Source organism: Eutrigla gurnardus, assembly GCF_963514095.1.
Source record: "Eutrigla gurnardus genome assembly, chromosome: 22".
Lineage (NCBI taxonomy): Eukaryota > Metazoa > Chordata > Actinopteri > Perciformes > Triglidae > Eutrigla > Eutrigla gurnardus.
Genome location: NC_139933.1, coordinates 9987855 through 10010526, shown reverse-complemented (window position 1 = coordinate 10010526; position 22672 = coordinate 9987855). Strand labels below are relative to the sequence as shown.

Sequence of the window (22672 nt, the reverse complement as noted above, 5' to 3'; positions counted from 1 at the left end):
TACTTCATGTACATTTCGCTGTGTGCTACATCTGTACTTTTACTTAATTAAACATTTGAAGGCTTTTAATGGATTCTTTTCACACTATGGTTTTAGTGGTTTTACTGATCCTACTTCTTTTTCCATCACTGATTACACACTGAACAGACCGAAGTCCGCAGTAAATACACGGAAACATCCCTCACTGTGGCACGGCATCTAAACACGGCTGTCCAATGAACGGCCGCGACAAAAAAAATCCCTCGACCAATCAAAAGTGAGAATCCGACTTTTAACACGTCGCCTCGAATATGAAGCGGACTTCTCCTCGTTGTCAACCTCCCAGAGTCGTTTAAATTAATCTAAAAGCTTCGGCGAAACGTGTGCTGAAATAACCATGGCCATGCCGAAATGGGAGAGAAAAGGGCGCATATTTCTGTGCGTTTTGGGTTTGTTTTTGTCCGTTTACGCGCTTCACGTCGAGCTGTCCCGAGAGAGAAACCCAGAATACAGGGCGATGTGCGACCTGGGGGAGTCTGTGAGCTGCTCCAAAGTCTTTACCTCCAGGTGTGTATTTATGTTTTTAATCCCTTGTATCAGCTCAACTTGTATTGTAGAGGCTATTCAGACTACTTCGCTTGTAAACATGAACGTTTCACTCGCAGGTCGGACCCCCTTCATTGCCACGTATAAACATCCTGTGTGCTTCAAATCAGATACAGTTTTGCATTATGAGATTACCAAGTGAATATTCCTATTTTGGCATTTCCTGTTTTCTGTCTTTTCATTTTCTTTTAAATAATAAATTCTATTTTTTTTGGCAGGTGGGGACGTGGTTTTGGCCTGGTCCAGTTCTTTGCTGCCAAAGATAGCCCTCTGAACCAGCCCAACAGTGTGCTTGGCATCATCTTTTACACTCTGCAGATGGGCCTGGGTTAGTCTGTCATTGTGTTCTGCGAATTACAGGCTGTGCTGAGTGTTTCTTTAGAAATAAATAGATCCAGTTTGCAATCCAGCATGTAAGCGAGCCATGGCTGGGCCTACATTTAAGATAAACTCAATGTTGCATAGTCTTTTAGGGGAATGAATGATGACAAAACATTTTTCTTACACAGATGTATCAATTTCCACCATATTTTCAATCATTCATGCACGATTTCCCAAATATTATTGATACAATGTATTTAACTGTATTTCTTTTATTTGTGTTTGTATTTATTGCAGGATTGTCGCTGTCCAAAAAAGCAGCAATGCTTTTGGTCTTCTCCTCCTGGGTGTCTGTGGCAGGCTCGCTCTATCTGGCATCTATTCTTGCCTTTGTTCTGGGGGATTTCTGCATGGTCTGCGTGTCGACTTATATCGTCAACTTTCTGTTGCTCTTCACCAACCTGAAACGTAGGACAGCAATTGAAGGAATGAAGGAAAAGGCTGGATAGAAACTTGTTTTTTTTTTTATTATTATTTTGTGATGAGCTGAAGCAACACTGGATATGAAAAGCAAGGTCTCTGCCATAGTGTGTTTGCATTGTTTACACCTGTGGATACCTTTCAGAGAATCAGGACTGGAGATGCATCTCAGAAGATCTATATGATGATGTTTTATTACAGAAAATTGCTAAAACAGTAGTTATTTTGTATGTGAATGACTGTTTGTAATGCTGATTACACATTATTGAATACTACCCCTTGTCTCGTGATTTAATCCTAGTTTGTGAAGATAACAAAAATCCTTAAAATGGATTTCTTTCGATGGATGGCTGGATGGATGATGTTTCTCAATGTGTTAAACATTAAAATTACTCAGTCAAACCAGGAGATGGAGCCACATGCACAGCATTATGGTGAATGTGGATTGGTACATGCATTTAGAGTAAGTAGCTAGTATTTACATTAGATGTATGACTAAAAATAACATGGATAAAAGAAAAGAAAAAAAAGAATCTATAGATAAACCTAAATGATTTGATATGAGTCATGTCATGTTGATGTACCCCTAACTTGAAGGCACCACATTGAACTACCGGTAGTTCATAATTCAAAGATTCAAAAAGTTTATTATCATATGCACAGTAAAGAAATGTGTTTCCCTGTAAAATGAAATTCTTCATTTGCTGTCCACAGATGCCAAACAATGTAACAACTTATTGTAAAAATAGATGAATAGTACAAAAATAAAGATATTTATAAAATGGACAACACTAAAATGTAAACAGTGCAATTATGCACAGAATTCATCGCTCATGTTCAAGCTCAGAGGGCTCATAGGGGGAGCATTAGCCTGAGGGAGCATGCAGTGAGTTCATGGCTGTGCATGCTGTTAGAGCAGGTTCACAATATGCCCTTTAGTGAAACAAGCGTATAGTGAAACGGAATATTTCATCTATGTGAACCAGGTGTGTACCAGAGGCGGTTTGGATCTTAACCTGACTGCTTAAGCTGGGGTGACTCAAAGCCCTGAAAGAAATGTTTCTGCAGCTTCTGTCGTTGTTCCTCTTACCACGTGACCTGCAGTGTGGACATTCTGTCACAACCAAGCCTGACTGACAAATGGCCTTAAAGTGTAGCTTCTTTTGTTATTTGCTGAACTCAACCCAGACCTGCGTCGTCTCTCGTCATTAAGCTGTCACCATTCACACGCATTTTCCAGTTGTGACTTTAGCATTCCTTGCTTCTGCCTCAGACAGTTGTCTCAGACAGTTTGTGTTTTTCCAGCAGTGGAAATAAAGTAGCAAGACTGGACTTCCTTCATTTGATGTGATGACTTCCTCAAGGGAGTCGGGTTCAACTCGACTGCATCAGCAGTTTCATATAATGTAGATATGTTGAAATAATGACTAATAGAGTTAGTCATTGGTCCAATGCAATCATTGTAGAGATGAGCATGGTGGCTTTTCCCCCCCTTCTTATTTACCAACACTGGCATGTGTGATAACAAAATACTTAAGTTGTTATTATTTATTAATAATTAAAAGTGTAATTCATTGTGCCAGCATTTGCCATGGCTTTTAATCCATGGAAGTGAGTAACAAACAATAGCATACAATGTCACTGCAGCAAGAAGTGCTCTACTACTTCCTCTGTAGTGTGTGGGTTTGCTCGAGTAAAGTTTTAAGCTTTTTTGATAGAAGTAATAGTAATGCATTGTGTCCTTAGTGGATTTATCCAAGTTATACATTAAAAAATGCAAGCAAACATCAGGCTCTGTCTGTTATTTTCAGGTTATGTAACACTGCATTTGAAAAGGTCTTTATCCTGGCTGTCAACATGCGTATTTGCATTTAAAGAATAGATGGAAAATGATGGATGAGGTGGGGCAGTTACAGCCATAACTTGAATGCATATACACCTGTGTAGTATTGTTTGTTATATAAGTTTTTTTTTTCGCAAGCTGTCAGCAAGAGCTATTCATAACTGGTTAAATTCTTTACCTTTGTTGAGCTATTTTTTGAGACAATTGCTGTAATGATCGGTGATGAGTGGTAGTGTGTAGGTGCTGGTGGAAATGTTGTGTTGAAATTGTTGTTTATACGAATGACGTGCTTCTTCGACATGTTTGGTTCTGAGATGACATAACTGCAGTTGGTCAACCCTTCTTGCTCAAGAAACCCTAAAACACCTTTATGATGATTATTTCTAATCTTGATGACTGATCAATTGAGAATAGATTATTTTTGGATCATCCAGCAGCTTTAATGGAAGCATGCATTATGAATTCAATAAACTTTGATCATATTGAAGATACATGGTATTTCATCAAAATGATTCATGTGTGTTGCATGGTATCTTGAATGTTATCAGTATGATAATAGCTATTGTGTAAATTAGGAGGGACACAACAAGGAGGTGTTTTGTCTATGAAATCCTATGTTGTTTTTTGTTAAATCTGGTAAACGTGTTCAAATGCATGCTGTTTCTCATGTGCGTGACATGTTTGGTATTTGCACGTTTTCACACTGAGTTTACAAACATCATATATGTGACTGGTTTGTCTGCTTCCCTGATAGGGACACAAAAGAAGTGAAGGCTCTATTGAGCTCTGTTTAGACTAAAGGTCTTCTGTGTCATTCAATCAATAGTGGTCAAGTTTGGATATGTCATCAAAATATTAGGACAGTGGCCTCTAAGCTGTACGGAATTACATTCCCCAAAAATGAAGCAAAAGCAACAAGCATTCCTTTGCAAGTCATTAGATGTTGGAGGTTGCCTCATGGGAGGTGTTTACCTCACGGCAGGTGACGAGTCAAACAATATAAAAAGTGACAAACAGGAGCCTCGCAGTCACACAATGGCTTTGACGAAGTGGATCTGCGTTCTGACGCTGGCTTGCCTTTTGACTGCATGTAAGTCACACTTAACATCTTTATTGAGCTGCACTACTTACATATATATATATATATATATATATATATATATATATAAATCTTTTTTTTAAACTTAACTTGACTTAGAGCTACTCAGATTGATGTAAATAACATATTTGCGGTCTCTCTTTCCCAGATTCACATGCTCAGCTTGATGGTAAGTTGAAAACATTTTAAATGTTGGGTTTCGGTATCGAATATTCATTTCAAGTTCAGCTGAAATTAGATTTCTAAACTTGAAGTAGCACCACATACTTTTAATAAACTGGGAGAAACCCAAACTTGTTAAATGATTGAACTATCTTTAATCTTTAATAAAACTGCTGTTTCCGGGGTCAATTAATGAATAGCTTCTTGCTTGCTTAAAATTGACCTTTCATGTCCTGTTGCTGTTCCCAGTGTGTGGCATCACTCCCCTGAACACCAAGATAGTTGGAGGTGAAGAAGCTCCAGCAGGAAGTTGGCCCTGGCAGGTCAGTCTGCAGAGATTTGGCAGCCATGTTTGCGGTGGTTCCCTCATCAACAGAGAGTGGGTGATGTCTGCTGCTCACTGCTTCTCCAGGTGGGTAACTGTCACATAATAGAGGAGAAAATGCTCAGTCTTTGGTTTGACTTTCAGTCCATGTTAATCCTAAAACCAATCCATTTTTGTCATTTGTACTTCAGTACCAGTACGTCTAGATGGCAGGTTTCTCTCGGTCGTCAGAACCTGCAGGGCAACAACCCAAACCAAGTGTCCAGAACTGTCGACACAATAATTTTGCATCCAAACTACGACAGTTTAAGCAGCGACAACGACATCGCTCTGCTCAGACTCTCCTCACCGGTCAAATTCACAGACTACATCAGACCTGTGTGTCTGGCAGCTGGTGACAGTGTGTTCAACAACGGTACTGATAGCTGGGTCACTGGCTGGGGGGCCGTCGAGGAGGGAGGTGAGTCTGCTTGGTGATGACACGTGGTTTTGTTTGAGTGTCCCATAATGATACGTGGATGTGTGAATGTTCTCTCTTCTGGTTGGTCCTCAGTGTTTTTACCGTTCCCTGAAACCCTTCAAGAAGTGGAGGTGCCAGTTCTGGGAAACAGACAGTGTAACTGTCTCAATGGAGTCGGTACAATCACAGACAACATGATCTGTGCTGGTGTTCTGGCAGGAGGCAAAGACTCGTGTCAGGTAGACTGCTTCATGTAATCTGTGACTTGTTGATGAATGTGTTTTTCCTGAAATGCTCAGACGTCTCCTCTCCATCTCCTCAGGGTGACTCAGGAGGTCCGATGGTGAACCAGCAGGGCTCCGTCTGGGTCCAGTCTGGAATTGTCAGTTTTGGTTTTGGCTGTGCTCGGCCCAATCTGCCGGGAGTCTACTCCAGAGTGTCCAGGTACCAATCCTGGATCAACTCCCACATCAGCTCTGATCAGCCAGGCTTTGTCCAGTTCACCTCCAGTGGGCTGGATGCTGACAGCAGCTTCACCTGTCCTGGTCTGCCCCCTCCTGTTATTACTGCTACCACTACTGTTGCTACCGCAGGACCAGACCCAACCACAGATCCAGGATCCTCAGCATCTAGTGCCGAATGTGAGTATCCTGATAACTACAGTACTCTGAATATTCATGTCATTTAGTCTCTTGGTTTTGTTAAAAAAAAAAATTACAGTCAGGAAACATTTGGTACAGTCCGTGTGTTGCTTTCGGACCGTTTCAAGTGAACATGTGGTGGCGTTCTTTTGTCCACAGTGTTTGTTCTGATGCTCCCATTAGGAGTAACCCATGTCAGGAATTTGTAAACCATCATGATAGGGACTAATTACTGATTATCCTTGCATTAAAGGTTGTATCAGCGATTCTGGTTGCCCTCACTTCCGTTGCGAGATCCAAAACAAACAGAGCCAGCTAGCCCCTCCCTCCCGTGTTTTGAAAATGATCATGGATGCAGATTGTCATGAACGTGCCACCCACCCCTTGTCTGTGATTGGTTGGAACACTGTTTATTTTGCTTTTGAGGTGTTGGTAGTACCATTTGTTTTTGTGTGCGATCTCGGAGCCTAGGCTGCCTAGAGAGACGCGTTTTTTTGACGGCCTGCTTATGGGGCGGGCAGCTAGCGGATCGGAGGTAAAAACAGATGAATGTGATCATTTATGTTTCGGCCCAGAATCGCTGATACAACCTTTAAGCTCTATTGTTTTCTGTATACGTTATCATGAATCTCTAATAAAAATGCTGTTTCCGGGGTCAATTAAATTACACACTCTTCCTTATTTAAGATTGACCGTTCATGTCCTGTTGCTGTTCCCAGTGTGTGGCATCACTCCCCTGAACACCAAGATAGTTGGAGGTGAAGACGCTCCAGCAGGAAGTTGGCCCTGGCAGGTCAGTCTGCAGAGATTTGGCAGCCATGTTTGTGGTGGTTCCCTCATCAACAGAGAGTGGGTGATGTCTGCTGCTCACTGCTTCTCCAGGTGGGTAACTGTCACATAATAGAGGAGAAAATGGTCAGTCTTTGGTTTGACTTTCAGTCCATGTTAATCCTAAAACCGATCCATTTTTGTCATTTGTACTTCAGTACCAGTACGTCTAGATGGCAGGTTTCTCTCGGTCGTCAGAACCTACAGGGCAACAACCCAAACCAAGTGTCCAGAACTGTCGACACAATCATTTTGCATCCAAACTACGACAGTTTAAGCAGCGACAACGACATCGCTCTGCTCAGACTCTCCTCACCGGTCAAATTCACAGACTACATCAGACCTGTGTGTCTGGCAGCTGGAGACAGTGTGTTCAACAACGGTACTGATAGCTGGGTCACTGGCTGGGGGGCCGTCGAGGAGGGAGGTGAGTCTGCTTGGTGATGACACATGGTTTTGTTTGAGTGTCCCATAATGATACGTGGATGTGTGAATGTTCTCTCTTCTGGTTGGTCCTCAGTGTTTTTACCGTTCCCTGAAACCCTTCAAGAAGTGGAGGTGCCAGTTCTGGGAAACAGACAGTGTAACTGTCTCAATGGAGTCGGTACAATCACAGACAACATGATCTGCGCTGGTGTTCTGGCAGGAGGCAAAGACTCGTGTCAGGTAGACTGCTTCATGTAATCTGTGACTTGTTGATGAATGTGTTTTTCCTGAAATGCTCAGACGTCTCCTCTCCATCTCCTCAGGGTGACTCAGGAGGTCCAATGGTGAACCAGCAGGGCTCCGTCTGGGTCCAGTCTGGAATTGTCAGCTTTGGTTTTGGCTGTGCTCGGCCCAATCTGCCGGGAGTCTACTCCAGAGTGTCCAGGTACCAATCCTGGATCAACTCCCACATCCGCTCTGATCAGCCAGGCTTTGTCCAGTTCACCTCCAGTGGGCTGGATGCTGACAGCAGCTTCACCTGTACTGGTCTGCCCCCCCCTGTTATTACTGCTACCACTACTGTTGCTACTGCAGAACCAGACCCAACCACAGATCCAGGATCCTCAGCATCTAGTGCTGAATGTGAGTATCCAGATAACTACAGTACTCTGAATATTCATGTCATTTAGTCTCTTGTTTTTGTTAAAAATGATAGGAAACATTTGGTACAGTCCGTGTGTTGCTTTTGGGCCGTTTCAAGTGAAAATGTTGTGGCGTTCTTTTGTCCACAGTGTCTATTCTGATGCTCCCATTAGGAGTCACCCATGTCAGGAATTTGTAAACCATCATGATTGGGACTAATTACTAATTATCCTTGCATTAAAGGTTGTATCAGCGATTCTGGTTGCCCTCACTTCCGTTGCGAGATCCAAAACAAACAGAGCCAGCTAGCCCCTCCCTCCCGTGTTTTGAAAATGATCATGGATGCAGATTTTCATGAACGTGCCACCCACCCCTTGTCTGTGATTGGTTGGAACACTGTTTATTTTGCTTTTGAGGTGTTGGTAGTACCATTTGTTTTTGTGTGCGAGCTCGGAGCCTAGGCTGCCTAGAGACACGCGTTTTTTTGACGGCCTGCTTTTGGGGCGGGCAGCTAGCGGATCCTGAGGTAAAAACAGATGAATGTGATCATTTTTGTTTCAGCCCAGAATCGCTGATACAACCTTTAAGCTCTACTGTTTTCTATACGTAATCATGAATCTTTAATAAAAATGCTGTTTCCAGGGTCAATTAAATTATACACTCTTCCTTATTTAAGATTGACCTTTTATGTCCTGTTGCTGTTTCCAGTGTGTGGCATCACTCCCCTGAACACCAAGATAGTTGGAGGTGAAGACGCTCCAGCAGGAAGTTGGCCCTGGCAGGTCAGTCTGCAGAGATTTGGCAGCCATGTTTGTGGTGGTTCCCTCATCAACAGAGAGTGGGTGATGTCTGCTGCTCACTGTTTCTCCAGGTGGGTAACTATCATATAATAGAGGAGAAAATGTTCATTCTTTGGTTTGACTTTCAGTCCATGTTAATCCTAAAACCGATCCATTCTTGTCACTTGTACTTCAGTACCAGTACGTCTAGATGGCAGGTTTCTCTCGGTCGTCAGAACCTGCAGGGCAACAACCCAAACCAAGTGTCCAGAACTGTCGACACAATCATTTTGCATCCAAACTACGACAGTTTAAGCAGCGACAACGACATCGCTCTGCTCAGACTCTCCTCACCGGTCAAATTCACAGACTACATCAGACCTGTGTGTCTGGCAGCTGGTGACAGTGTGTTCAACAACGGTACTGATAGCTGGGTCACTGGCTGGGGGGCCGTCGAGGAGGGAGGTGAGTCTGCTTGGTGATGACACATGGTTTTGTTGTAGTGTCCCATAATGATACGTGGATGTGTGAATGTTCTCTCTTCTGGTTGGTCCTCAGTGTTTTTACCGTTCCCTGAAACCCTTCAAGAAGTGGAGGTGCCAGTTCTGGGAAACAGACAGTGTAACTGTCTCAATGGAGTCGGTACAATCACAGACAACATGATCTGTGCTGGTGTTCTGGCAGGAGGCAAAGACTCGTGTCAGGTAGACTGCTTCATGTAATCTGTGACTTGTTGATGAATGTGTTTTTCCTGAAATGCTCAGACGTCTCCTCTCCATCTCCTCAGGGTGACTCAGGAGGTCCGATGGTGAACCAGCAGGACTCCGTCTGGGTCCAGTCTGGAATTGTCAGTTTTGGTTTTGGCTGTGCTCGGCCCAATCTGCCGGGAGTCTACTCCAGAGTGTCCAGGTACCAATCCTGGATCAACTCCCACATCCGCTCTGATCAGCCAGGCTTTGTCCAGTTCACCTCCAGTGGGCTGGATGCTGACAGCAGCTTCACCTGTACTGGTCTGCCCCCTCCTGTTATTACTGCTACCACTACTGTTGCTACTGCAGGACCAGACCCAACCACAGATCCAGGATCCTCAGCATCTAGTGCTGAATGTGAGTATCCAGATAACTACAGTACTCTGAATATTCATGTCATTTAGTCTCTTGTTTTTGTTAAAAATGATAGGAAACATTTGGTACAGTCCGTGTGTTGCTTTTGGACCGTTTCAAGTGAAAATGTTGTGGCGTTCTTTTGTCCACAGTGTCTATTCTGATGCTCCCATTAGGAGTCACCCATGTCAGGAATTTGTAAACCATCATGATTGGGACTAATTACTAATTATCCTTGCATTAAAGGTTGTATCAGCGATTCTGGTTGCCCTCACTTCCGTTGCGAGATCCAAAACAAACAGAGCCAGCTAGCCCCTCCCTCCCGTGTTTTGAAAATGATCATGGATGCAGATTTTCATGAACGTGCCACCCACCCCTTGTCTGTGATTGGTTGGAACACTGTTTATTTTGCTTTTGAGGTGTTGGTAGTACCATTTGTTTTTGTGTGCGAGCTCGGAGCCTAGGCTGCCTAGAGACACGCGTTTTTTTGACGGCCTGCTTATGGGGCGGGCAGCTAGCGGATCCTGAGGTAAAAACAGATGAATGTGATCATTTTTGTTTCAGCCCAGAATCGCTGATACAACCTTTAAGCTCTACTGTTTTCTATACGTAATCATGAATCTTTAATAAAAATGCTGTTTCCAGGGTCAATTAAATTATACACTCTTCCTTATTTAAGATTGACCTTTTATGTCCTGTTGCTGTTTCCAGTGTGTGGCATCACTCCCCTGAACACCAAGATAGTTGGAGGTGAAGACGCTCCAGCAGGTAGTTGGCCCTGGCAGGTCAGTCTGCAGAGATTTGGCAGCCATGTTTGTGGTGGTTCCCTCATCAACAGAGAGTGGGTGATGTCTGCTGCTCACTGTTTCTCCAGGTGGGTAACTATCATATAATAGAGGAGAAAATGTTCATTCTTTGGTTTGACTTTCAGTCCATGTTAATCCTAAAACCGATCCATTCTTGTCACTTGTACTTCAGTACCAGTACGTCTAGATGGCAGGTTTCTCTCGGTCGTCAGAACCTGCAGGGCAACAACCCAAACCAAGTGTCCAGAACTGTCGACACAATCATTTTGCATCCAAACTACGACAGTTTAAGCAGCGACAACGACATCGCTCTGCTCAGACTTTCCTCACCGGTCAAATTCACAGACTACATCAGACCTGTGTGTCTGGCAGCTGGTGACAGTGTGTTCAACAACGGTACTGATAGCTGGGTCACTGGCTGGGGGGCCGTCGAGGAGGGAGGTGAGTCTGCTTGGTGATGACACATGGTTTTGTTGTAGTGTCCCATAATGATACGTGGATGTGTGAATGTTCTCTCTTCTGGTTGGTCCTCAGTGTTTTTACCGTTCCCTGAAACCCTTCAAGAAGTGGAGGTGCCAGTTCTGGGAAACAGACAGTGTAACTGTCTCAATGGAGTCGGTACAATCACAGACAACATGATCTGTGCTGGTGTTCTGGCAGGAGGCAAAGACTCGTGTCAGGTAGACTGCTTCATGTAATCTGTGACTTGTTGATGAATGTGTTTTTCCTGAAATGCTCAGACGTCTCCTCTCCATCTCCTTAGGGTGACTCAGGAGGTCCGATGGTGAACCAGCAGGACTCCGTCTGGGTCCAGTCTGGAATTGTCAGTTTTGGTTTTGGCTGTGCTCGGCCCAATCTGCCGGGAGTCTACTCCAGAGTGTCCAGGTACCAATCCTGGATCAACTCCCACATCCGCTCTGATCAGCCAGGCTTTGTCCAGTTCACCTCCAGTGGGCTGGATGCTGACAGCAGCTTCACCTGTCCTGGTCTGCCCCCTCCTGTTATTACTGCTACCACTACTGTTGCTACTGCAGGACCAGACCCAACCACAGATCCAGGATCCTCAGCATCTAGTGCTGAATGTGAGTATCCTGATAACTACAGTACTCTGAATATTCATGTCATTTAGTCTCTTGTTTTGGTGTAAAATGACAGGAAACATTTGGTACAGTCCGTGTGTTGCTTTCGGACCGTTTCTAGTGAACATGTGGTGGTGTTCTTTTGTCCACAGTGTTTGTTCTGATGCTCTCATAAGGAGTCACCCATGTCAGGAATTTGTAAACCATCATGATAGGGACTAATTACTGATTATCCTTGCATTAAAGGTTGTATCAGCGATTCTGGTTGCCCTCACTTCCGTTGCGAGATCCAAAACAAACAGAGCCAGCTAGCCCCTCCCTCCCGTGTTTTGAAAATGATCATGGACGTGCATTTTCATGAACGTGCCACCCACCCCTTGTCTGTAATTGGTTGGAACACTGTTTATTTTGCTTTTGAGGTGTTGGTAGTACCATTTGTTTTTGTGTGCGATCTCGGAGCCTAGGCTGCCTAGAGAGACGCGTTTTTTTGACGGCCTGCTTATGGGGCGGGCAGCTAGCGGATCGGAGGTAAAAACAGATGAATGTGATAATTTATGTTTCGGCCCAGAATCGCTGATACAACCTTTAAGCTCTATTGTTTTCTGTATACGTTATCATGAATCTCTGATAAAAATGCTGTTTCCGGGGTCAATTAAATTACACACTCTTCCTTATTTAAGATTGACCGTTCATGTCCTGTTGCTGTTCCCAGTGTGTGGCATCACTCCCCTGAACACCAAGATAGTTGGAGGTGAAGACGCTCCAGCAGGAAGTTGGCCCTGGCAGGTCAGTCTGCAGAGATTTGGCAGCCATGTTTGTGGTGGTTCCCTCATCAACAGAGAGTGGGTGATGTCTGCTGCTCACTGCTTCTCCAGGTGGGTAACTGTCATATAATAGAGGAGAAAATGGTCAGTCTTTGGTTTGACTTTCAGTCCATGTTAATCCTAAAACCGATCCATTTTTGTCATTTGTACTTCAGTACCAGTACGTCTAGATGGCAGGTTTCTCTCGGTCGTCAGAACCTGCAGGGCAACAACCCAAACAAAGTGTCCAGAACTGTCGACACAATCATTTTGCATCCAAACTACGACAGTTTAAGCAGCGACAACGACATCGCTCTGCTCAGACTCTCCTCACCGGTCAAATTCACAGACTACATCAGACCTGTGTGTCTGGCAGCTGGAGACAGTGTGTTCAACAACGGTACTGATAGCTGGGTCACTGGCTGGGGGGCCGTTGAGGAGGGAGGTGAGTCTGCTTGGTGATGACACGTGGTTTTGTTTGAGTGTCCCATAATGATACATGGATGTGTGAATGTTCTCTCTTCTGGTTGGTCCTCAGTGTTTTTACCGTTCCCTGAAACCCTTCAAGAAGTGGAGGTGCCAGTTCTGGGAAACAGACAGTGTAACTGTCTCAATGGAGTCGGTACAATCACAGACAACATGATCTGTGCTGGTGTTCTGGCAGGAGGCAAAGACTCGTGTCAGGTAGACTGCTTCATGTAATCTGTGACTTGTTGATGAATGTGTTTTTCCTGAAATGCTCAGACGTCTCCTCTCCATCTCCTTAGGGTGACTCAGGAGGTCCGATGGTGAACCAGCAGGACTCCGTCTGGGTCCAGTCTGGAATTGTCAGTTTTGGTTTTGGCTGTGCTCGGCCCAATCTGCCGGGAGTCTACTCCAGAGTGTCCAGGTACCAATCCTGGATCAACTCCCACATCCGCTCTGATCAGCCAGGCTTTGTCCAGTTCACCTCCAGTGGGCTGGATGCTGACAGCAGCTTCACCTGTCCTGGTCTGCCCCCTCCTGTTATTACTGCTACCACTACTGCTGCTACTGCAGGACCAGACCCAACCACAGATCCAGGATCCTCAGCATCAAGTGCTGAATGTAAGTATCCTGATGAGCAACGGTAGTGTGAATATTCATGTAATTTTGTCTCTTGGTTTTGTTAAAAAAAAAAAATTACAGTCAGGAAACATTTGGTACAGTCCGTGTGTTGCTTTCGGCCCATTTCTAGTGAACATGTGGTGGTGTTCTTTTGTCCACAGTGTTTGTTCTGATGCTCCCATTAGGAGTCACCCATGTCAGGAATTTGTAAACCATCATGATAGGGACTTATTACTGATTATCCTTGCATTAAAGGTTGTATCAGCGATTCTGGTTGCCCTCACTTCCGTTGCGAGATCCAAAACAAACAGAGCCAGCTAGCCCCTCCCTCCCGTGTTTTGAAAATGATCATGGACGTGCATTTTCATGAACGTGCCACCCACCCCTTGTCTGTAATTGGTTGGAACACTGTTTATTTGGCTTTTGAGGTGTTGGTAGTACCATTTGTTTTTGTGTGCGATCTCGGAGCCTAGGCTGCCTAGAGAGACGCGTTTTTTTGACGGCCTGCTTATGGGGCGGGTGTTACCGGCGCCAGACCTAGGGGGTATCTGGGCAGGTAAAAAGACCACAGGCTGGATTGCGCTGTGGGTTAAAGGAAGTGGAGAGCAACACAAGTTATGTCTTTCTCAAGTAAACAGCGTTTATATTCTGAGTTCTTGAGCCACGGTCTCCATGACAACCCACTACGGTGCCACCGCACAACAGTGCCATCTAGTGGCATGAAGATATAACTTCGTACCATTAGGTTTATATGTAATAAAACAAAAAAAATGGGATGGGGTAACTGTTTTACATACAAGCCATTTTTCAATGCCTGTTACACTCTCCCCCACTTTAAAAGATGTCTCCTGACATCTAGAACTACCTATGTACCTACGACAGTCGGAAAGTCAGGTACAGTATCTACGGGACATCAGTATGAACAGGAGGTGAATCTGTCCAATGTCAGTCACAGGTAAGTAGTGTGCAAGTAAGATTGTCTGTCCATTTCAATGTTCTGGCCACTGTCAATTCCTCCGTATGTCCATACAGCTTGGAGAGGGTAGTAGCACATCTCAGGAAACACTGGGTAGGTTGGCATGGGATGCGGGACACAGTACATGGCATTTGTTCCCATTCTCCAGGGCTGGTAGGAAGGTTCTCCTGACTGGTCATACATGAAGATGTTTCTGGGTTTCACTGGTCTGGTGGATCTCCGCAGTTGCTGTTTTACTACTTGCACTGGCTGAGGAACAGGCACAACGTATGTCTCAGGATCCTGAGGACTTCCACTCTCCACAGCATCATCCCTCTGTTGTTCCTGTCCTTCCACAGCTGGGGACGGATCCGCCCTTGGTGGTACAGGTATCGGCTCTGCTGTCGTCAAAGGGTCAGATGGTTCTGCCTGCCAGACATCCTCAGACTCCAGCGTTCGGTTCATCGGCTGATATGCTGGAGCCACAGCCCTCAGCTTGCTGCGTAGCTTACGTTGAGGCAAGTGGTGTTCGACAGCCTTCCTCTCATACACAGGCAATGGTCTGAGGTTGTATGAGCACTCGCCCTCATCACCGGAGGTGCTGGAGTCTGACTTGGTGGTTTCTCTTGGCGGCACATGCTGTCTCTGTCCTTGTGGCTTCTTCCTAACGCCAGCGTCAGGTTCCTCATGGCTGACTGGTAAGTCACTAACAGGCAAGAGGAGGTTGCGGTGGAGGACACGAAGGGTTTGGTCACCTGTTTCTGCTTTGACACGATAAACTGGACCATCTCCTAGCCTCTCGATGACACGGTGGGTCTTTCCTTCCCAGTAAGATCGGAGTTTGCCTGGGCCACCTCTCTCGGACAGGTTCCTGACAAGCACCCGATCACCTGGCTGCAGCAGAGCTCCCCTTATACCCTGGTCATAGTGCCTTTTCCCTTTCTCTGATGACTTCTTGCTGTTTTCTGAGGCAATCCGATATGCCTCCTGCATCCGGGAAGCCCAGGTCTGGGCATACTCCTGCCGTGTCTGTGCTTTCCGATCTGGGTCAAGGTTGAAGATCAGGTCAATGGGGAGCTGAGGATGTCTTCCAAAGAGGAGAAAGAAAGGTGAGTAGCCCGTTGCCTCATGTCTTGTACAATTGTAGGCGTGGACTATGCTGGGGAGATGGTCTTTCCACTCTGCCTTCTTTTCTTCATGGAGCGTTCTCAGCATCTGGAGAAGCGTCCTGTTCAAGCGTTCAACAGGGTTCCCCTGCGGATGGTAAGGAGTAGTTCGAGAGTGAGAAATTCCTGCCAGCTGCTGGAGTCTCTGAAACAGGGTGTTCTCAAACTCCCGGCCCTGGTCATGGTGAAGCTTTTGAGGGTACCCGAAGCGTGGAATGAAATCATAGAAGATCTTCTCAGCCGCTGTTTTGCCAGATTTATTTCGAGTTGGGTAGGCCTGAGCAAAACGGGTGAAGTGGTCTACTACAACAAGGATGTACTCATAGCCTCCTTTACTAGGATCCAGGTGCATGTAGTCAACAGAGAGCAGCTCAAAAGGGGCACTAGTTGTGATTGAGCCCATTGGTGCCTTCTCATGGACAGCGGGCCGCTTTTGCTTAATGCATGAGCACTGGTGTATGACGTAGTCTTCAATGTCCCGCTGCATAAAGGGCCAGTAGAATCGCTGCCTTGCAAGGTGGATGACTTTGTCAGCCCCGACATGCCCCATATCATCATGCAGGTGTTTGAGCACAGTTGACTTGAGTGCTTTGGGAAGGACTAGCTGTTGATTCTGTCCTGACTGCCTGTACAGAATTCCTTGTTCCAGTTTGAGCCTGTTCCATTCATGTATGAGCCGTTGTGTTCCTGGTTGTATTGGCCTCTGGTCTTTGTCTCTAGGATTCCATCCACTCCTTTTCAACTGGATCACCTCGCCAATAGACTCATCCCCTTTCTGGGCATTTCTGATGTCCTCGGGTGTGAACATGGGCGTACTCACTGCAGGAACGTCACTGGCGGAGATCTGAAGGGCAGCCGCCCACGGCACATCCTGATCTCTCTCAGCTTTGTTCCCCTGCCAGATGGCAGACACAACCTCAGGTAGCAGTATCTCAGAGTACTCCAACAGGTCATCTTGGAGCTTCACTGGATACCTGGACAGGGTGTCAGCATCAACATTTGCCTTGCCTGGCCTGTACTTGATGGTAAAGTGGAAGTCAGCTAATTCACCAACCCAGCGGTGTCCGACAGCATTCAACTTGGCCGTGCTCAGAACATAAGTGAGGGGGTTGTTATCGGTATACACAGTGAAAGTTGGTGCATAATACAGATAATCACGGAATTTATTGCGGATGGCCCACTTCAGTGCAAGGAACTCAAGCTTACTTGAATGGAGGTGGTAATTCTTTTCAGCAGGCGTGAGTGACCTGGACCCATAAGCGATAACCCGGAGTTTACTATCCTGTTCTTGGTAGAGCACAGCCCCCAAACCTTCATTGGATGCATCGGTGTGCAGGACAAATGGCAAAGTGAAGTTGGGGTAGGCCAAGATGGGGGGCTTGATCAACATGTCCACAAGGTAGGACACAACAGCACTGTGTTCAGGGGTCCACAGAACTGGTGTCCTGGATGGTAACTGGCCACTGTTCTTGCCTTTCTGGGTGGACTTTGCGGTAACAGGACACTTGTTGGACTCAGCAGGCTGTTCTTGGAGCTTAAACAGTGGTCGGGCTATTCTGGAAAAGTCCTGGATGAAGGATCGATAGTATCCCAAGAACCCTAGTAGAGCTCGAACCTCTCCCACATTCTTTGGCTGTCTCTCCTTCATCTGCAACACCGCTTCCAGGTCTTTGGGGTCTATCTGAACACCTTCGCTTGTGACCAGACGTCCCACATACCTCACTTGGCGTTTAAACAGCTCACACTTTTTCGGGCGCAGCTTCACACCATGCTCTCGTAGGCGACACAGCACTCGTCTCAAGTCCTCAACATGCCCATGGAACGTCTTGGAAAAGCAGAGGACATCATCCAAGTACGGAGAACAGCATTCATCTCTCAGACCAGCCAGTATGTCTTCCATGCAGCGCTGAAATGCTGCTGGGGCGTTGGTGAGGCCAAATGGGAGGCGTGCCCACTCGTAAAAACCCCAAGGTGTACTGAAAGCAGTGAGGTGACGGCAGCTCTCTTCAACAAAGCCTTGGTGGTAGGCACCGCCCTGGTCAAGTATGGAGAACCATGAGTTGCCTCCTAAGTTGTCCAGAAGGTCTTGGATGCGTGGAAGTGGATGACGGTCGGGGATGGTCTTGCTGTTCAGCCCACGGAAGTCAACACAGAGCCGCAGGCTCATGTCCTTTTTCCTTACACAGACCACCGGAGAAGAGTAAGCTGAGGTGGATTTCCTAATCCAACCACGGTCAAGCAAGTTCTGAACATAGTCTTTTACCTCTCGGTACAAGGGCTTTGGAATGGCATTGTAAGACTTTTGAACAGGTGTATCATATGTGAGGTTGATTCTAAGTTGTAGGTTAGGAATACAACCAATGTCAGCATCGTCTTTGGCAAACACGTCTGACTCCTCGAACAACATTTCCCTCACTACTCTCTGTTCATCCTCTTCCAGATGGGATACGTTAACAGGGGGGTGCCATCTGTCTTTGATTTTAGGCAAAGTCTGTCTGTTTTGCTCATCATTCAGGTAAGTAGCTGGATCTGTGTTTATCTGAGCTGAAAAGGTTTGGACAACTTCACACTGAGTGCGTTCAGGGCTCATGATCGGTTTCACAACAGCCACCTCTTCAAGAGTGCCGAGAGCGGTTCTCTGGGTGAGATAAATGGCATGTCGGGCTGCATTCTGGATGGGAATTTTAATGCATTTTGTTGGCCCACAAGGAATGTCAACTAGAGCAGGAAACAGTTCAAGACCCTCAGGGCAGTTGTTCTCTATGAGAGGCTGGAACAGCATGGTACGATTCTCTGACAACCCCCTGACCCGGCATCTGATTTCGTAGACCTGACCAGCAGGGATAGTGACACCTTTCCTGCCGGTACGCACAGTACACAAGGCTGTCTCGTCAGTGTTTGGGATCTGGAGGGCACAGACTAAAGCCTCAACGGTGTTCTCGGGGACACTTAAAGCATCTGTCAGGATCGCAGTCACATTAAGGGTGTTATCATGCTCTTTGACGATCTCGGCTATTACGTTGCTACCTAACAGGGGACAGTGACAGCTTGGACTGACAAGTAGGGGCACTCTAATTGTCACAGACCCGTGGTGCTCACTACAAATCTGGAGGTCAACCTCAGCCCAGCCATCCAGGGGAACTTGTGTACCATTTGCTGCTGAAATTTCAAGAGGCTGATCGGCAAAGAGGGACTGAAGTGGTTGGATTTTGACATGGGGTGATGTCTATCCAGGTTTTGCTGACCATCGTCACCTGAGCGCCTGAGTCTAGAAGCATCTCAATAGGTAGACCGTTGATGTTGCAGGAGACGGTACAACGTTTCCCTATGAGCTGTGCAATACGTTTCTTTGGGTCTGATAGGCATGGTGAGACTGACGGCTTGAGCTTAACTGAGGGCATAACACTGTTCACGGTCACTGGCTGCCCTTCTCCTGTGACCTCTTCCCGTTTCCCGATGACCTTCTTTGTAAACAGCCAATGGCTCGGTGTCCTGCCTGGCCACAGACAAAGCAATGGGGACAGCTCATGGTTCCGCTTGATAAACAGTCCTGGCATCTACCCTTTTTGTCGACTGACAGTGGCTGGAGACGACTAGATGAGGTATTATGGCTGCCAGACTGCATGTGTTCTGCCGACCTGTCAACTAGAGTCATGTGTCTGATCAGTGAAGACACTTGTGCAGTGAGTTGCCTGATAGCTTCACGGTTAGCCTGTAACTCGGCATCAACTAGAGTCGGTGTAATCATGTCAGTCTGTCCACCGTCATGTTGAGCAACGCTTACCGTCACTGGTCTACACTTAGCTACAGCACCCAGTCGCTTTAACCTCCCCTCTTCCTCAATCATTGACCTAGTCATTTGTTGTAACAGAAAGTCATCACTAATCTGCTGGTCAGTAACAAACGTTTTGATGTCATGTCTGACATAGCTGTTTCTCTCGTTTAGACCTTGGTAGAGTGTGTGTAGAAATGTACCCTGTACAAGCCTTTTGTCGTAGCTAAACTCTACACCAGGCTGCTGTGACTCAAAAAGAACTCTCTGTTTCAACCCCATAAGCCTATACAGGAATTGCTGTGGACTCTCCCTGTCGTGCTGTCTAGCATTGCTTAACTCTTGGAAGAGCTCACTTACACTTTGATCTCTGATGTGAGAGCGGAGGAACCTTTTTAACCCATTAACGGTTAGGTCATCATGGTTAGTTAGCATTTCTCTAAATGTACCAGGTTTAATTATTTTGAGAACTGCTCTAATAACCTCAGCCTCAATAAACCCTTCTTGTGAAGCAGTATCAATCTGCTTACAAAGACCCTTAAAAGACATGTCAGAACCTGTATCAGATATCTGACCACCATGCATTTTACACTCTCTGCGTGGGAGCAGAGCAGTAACATCAGACAACCTTACAACCTGATCTGTTACACTGGAGGACAAGCTTGACCTACCATGGTGGACACTGCGGTTACCAGCGAAACTCGGCTGGGCTGGCATCCCCAGAGTGTCTGGTGCCTGAATGTCCATGGGTGATGTGTGTATATGCATGTCCTTGGACGACGGGTGTGTGTGAATGTCACCTGTGCCGTCCATGTGAACGGTGGAAACAGGAACCTCAGAAGGCCCAGCGTCTGTCGATGTCAGTTCATGCAGCAGGTCCTGGAGGGAGAGGAGTTGAGCCATGCCTTCATCTTCCATCGCTTTCAACCTCTCGCTCTTGGTGTAGTCGACGATGAAGTCATACAGCTCTGGTTCACTGAAGTCCTCAGTGCTCTCGCTGCCATCTTCAACCGAACTGGCAACCAACTGCAGTTGACTGGAATTCAGCGCTGGAAGTCTTTTGTGGATCTGGAAGATCAGCATCCGCCGTGGAGTAACTTTGGCCATCGTGATGTCTCACCGGTGACTGACGCTCTCTGGATGACGCTCAACGCAGCAGCCTTCCCTGAAGCTGGGACACCTGGTCTCACTGTCACAGTGACCGCTCACCCTGCTCTTGGATGCTAAATCCCGGACGAGCCCCCAATTGTTACCGGCGCCAGACCTAGGGGGTATCTGGGCAGGTAAAAAGACCACAGGCTGGATTGCGCTGTGGGTTAAAGGAAGTGGAGAGCAACACAAGTTATGTCTTTCTCAAGTAAACAACGTTTATATTCTGAGTTCTTGAGCTACGGTCTCCATGACAACCCACTACGGTGCCACCGCACAACAGTGCCATCTAGTGGCATGAAGATATAACTTCGTACCATTAGGTTTATATGTAATAAAACAAAAAAATGGGATGGGGTAACTGTTTTACATACAAGCCATTTTTCAATGCCTGTTACACGGGCAGCTAGCGGATCGTGAGGTAAAAACAGATGAATGTGATCATTTATGTTTCGGCCCAGAATCGCTGATACAACCTTTAAGCTCTATTGTTTTCTGTATACGTAATCATGAATCTTTAATAAAAATGCTGTTTCCAGGGTCAATTAAATTACACACTCTTCATTATTTAAGATTGACCTTTCATGTCCTGTTGCTGTTTCCAGTGTGTGGCATCACTCCCCTGAACACCAAGATAGTTGGAGGTGAAGACGCTCCAGCAGGAAGTTGGCCCTGGCAGGTCAGTCTGCAGAGATTTGGCAGCCATGTTTGTGGTGGTTCCCTCATCAACAGAGAGTGGGTGATGTCTGCTGCTCACTGTTTCTCCAGGTGGGTAACTGTCACATAATAGAGGAGAAAATGTTCAGTCTTTGGTTTGACTTTCAGTCCATGGTAATCCTAAAACCAATCCATTTTTGTCATTTGTACTTCAGTACCAGTACGTCTAGATGGCAGGTTTCTCTCGGTCGTCAGAACCTGCAGGGCAACAACCCAAACCAAGTGTCCAGAACTGTCGACACAATCATTTTGCATCCAAACTACGACAGTTTAAGCAGCGACAACGACATCGCTCTGCTCAGACTCTCCTCACCGGTCAAATTCACAGACTACATCAGACCTGTGTGTCTGGCAGCTGGAGACAGTGTGTTCAACAACGGTACTGATAGCTGGGTCACTGGCTGGGGCGCCGTCCAGGAGGGAGGTGAGTCTGCTTGGTGATGACACATGGTTTTGTTTTAGTGTCCCATAATGATACATGGATGTGTGAATGTTCTCTCTTCTGGTTGGTCCTCAGTGTTTTTACCGTTCCCTGAAACCCTTCAAGAAGTGGAGGTGCCAGTTCTGGGAAACAGACAGTGTAACTGTCTCAATGGAGCCGGTACAATCACAGACAACATGATCTGTGCTGGTGTTCTGGCAGGAGGCAAAGACTCGTGTCAGGTAGACTGCTTCATGTAATCTGTGACTTGTTGATAAATGTGTTTTTCCTGAAATGCTCAGACGTCTCCTCTCCATCTCCTCAGGGTGACTCAGGAGGTCCAATGGTGAACCAGCAGGACTCCGTCTGGGTCCAGTCTGGAATTGTCAGTTTTGGTTTTGGCTGTGCTCGGCCCAATCTGCCGGGAGTCTACTCCAGAGTGTCCAGGTACCAATCCTGGATCAACTCCCACATCCGCTCTGATCAGCCAGGCTTTGTCCAGTTCACCTCCAGTGGGCTGGATGCTGACAGCAGCTTCACCTGTCCTGGTCTGCCCCCTCCTGTTATTACTGCTACCACTACTGTTGCTACTGCAGGACCAGACCCAACCACAGATCCAGGATCCTCAGCATCTAGTGCCGAATGTGAGTATCCTGATAACTACAGTAGGGAGACCGGGGATGATAGTAACACCTTTTGTTTGAGCAAGTGTAACTCAGTGGTTGTTGGTGCTAGAGATCTCAAATTTGACATGTGGTAGCCATATTTGTCTGCTGTGAATGACATACACTTGGACTTCTACTACACCATCACAGATTATGTAAATTAATGTCAAACACAAAGAGGTATGTTGTTACAACCTACCCCAATACCGGGGTGAATTGTAACACTACTTGAGGATGGATGTAATAATTAAATTATTATACTTAAAAAAAGATCTACACTTATGCAAGAACTTTAATGAATAATAAAGAAGGAACCATAAACTTGGCAGAATACAAAAATAATGATAATTAAGTTAAAT

The 22672-nt window shown here is 46.1% G+C and overlaps 2 protein-coding genes across 2 annotated transcripts in view; both read left to right on the top strand.

Moving 5' to 3' along the window:
- The window catches only part of LOC311008493 (uncharacterized protein), a gene marked incomplete at its 3' end in the record, with an annotated part of 55445 nt that overhangs the window by 10979 nt on the left and 21794 nt on the right, over positions 1-22672 (top strand). The window contains exons 8-32 of the mRNA XM_084002182.1: positions 4491-4497; positions 4740-4902; positions 5007-5275; positions 5369-5514; positions 5598-5916; positions 6636-6798; positions 6903-7171; positions 7265-7410; positions 7494-7812; positions 8521-8683; positions 8788-9056; positions 9150-9295; positions 9379-9697; positions 10406-10568; positions 10673-10941; positions 11035-11180; positions 11264-11582; positions 12292-12454; positions 12559-12827; positions 12921-13066; positions 13150-13468; positions 21116-21278; positions 21383-21651; positions 21745-21890; positions 21974-22292. Of these exons, the coding sequence (XP_083858308.1) occupies positions 4491-4497; positions 4740-4902; positions 5007-5275; positions 5369-5514; positions 5598-5916; positions 6636-6798; positions 6903-7171; positions 7265-7410; positions 7494-7812; positions 8521-8683; positions 8788-9056; positions 9150-9295; positions 9379-9697; positions 10406-10568; positions 10673-10941; positions 11035-11180; positions 11264-11582; positions 12292-12454; positions 12559-12827; positions 12921-13066; positions 13150-13468; positions 21116-21278; positions 21383-21651; positions 21745-21890; positions 21974-22292 (5389 nt within the window). The remainder of the gene's footprint in view (positions 1-4490; positions 4498-4739; positions 4903-5006; positions 5276-5368; positions 5515-5597; positions 5917-6635; positions 6799-6902; positions 7172-7264; positions 7411-7493; positions 7813-8520; positions 8684-8787; positions 9057-9149; positions 9296-9378; positions 9698-10405; positions 10569-10672; positions 10942-11034; positions 11181-11263; positions 11583-12291; positions 12455-12558; positions 12828-12920; positions 13067-13149; positions 13469-21115; positions 21279-21382; positions 21652-21744; positions 21891-21973; positions 22293-22672) is intronic.
- On the top strand, positions 262-1661 carry vkorc1 (vitamin K epoxide reductase complex, subunit 1). The gene is made up of 3 exons (XM_084039613.1): positions 262-546; positions 804-913; positions 1204-1661. The coding sequence occupies exons 1-3, from the start codon at positions 377-379 to the stop codon at positions 1413-1415; spliced, it is 492 nt and encodes a 163-aa protein (XP_083895739.1). The 5' UTR covers positions 262-376; the 3' UTR covers positions 1416-1661.

Bases quoted from the DNA above. Each gene is read 5' to 3' on its own strand.
- vkorc1 (XM_084039613.1), top strand. From the start codon at position 377: ATGGCCATGCCGAAATGGGAGAGAAAAGGGCGCATATTTCTGTGCGTT. The intron at 547-803 runs GTGTGTATTTAT...TTTTTTTGGCAG, and splicing joins TCCAAAGTCTTTACCTCCAG to GTGGGGACGTGGTTTTGGCC. The intron at 914-1,203 runs GTTAGTCTGTCA...TATTTATTGCAG, and splicing joins CACTCTGCAGATGGGCCTGG to GATTGTCGCTGTCCAAAAAA.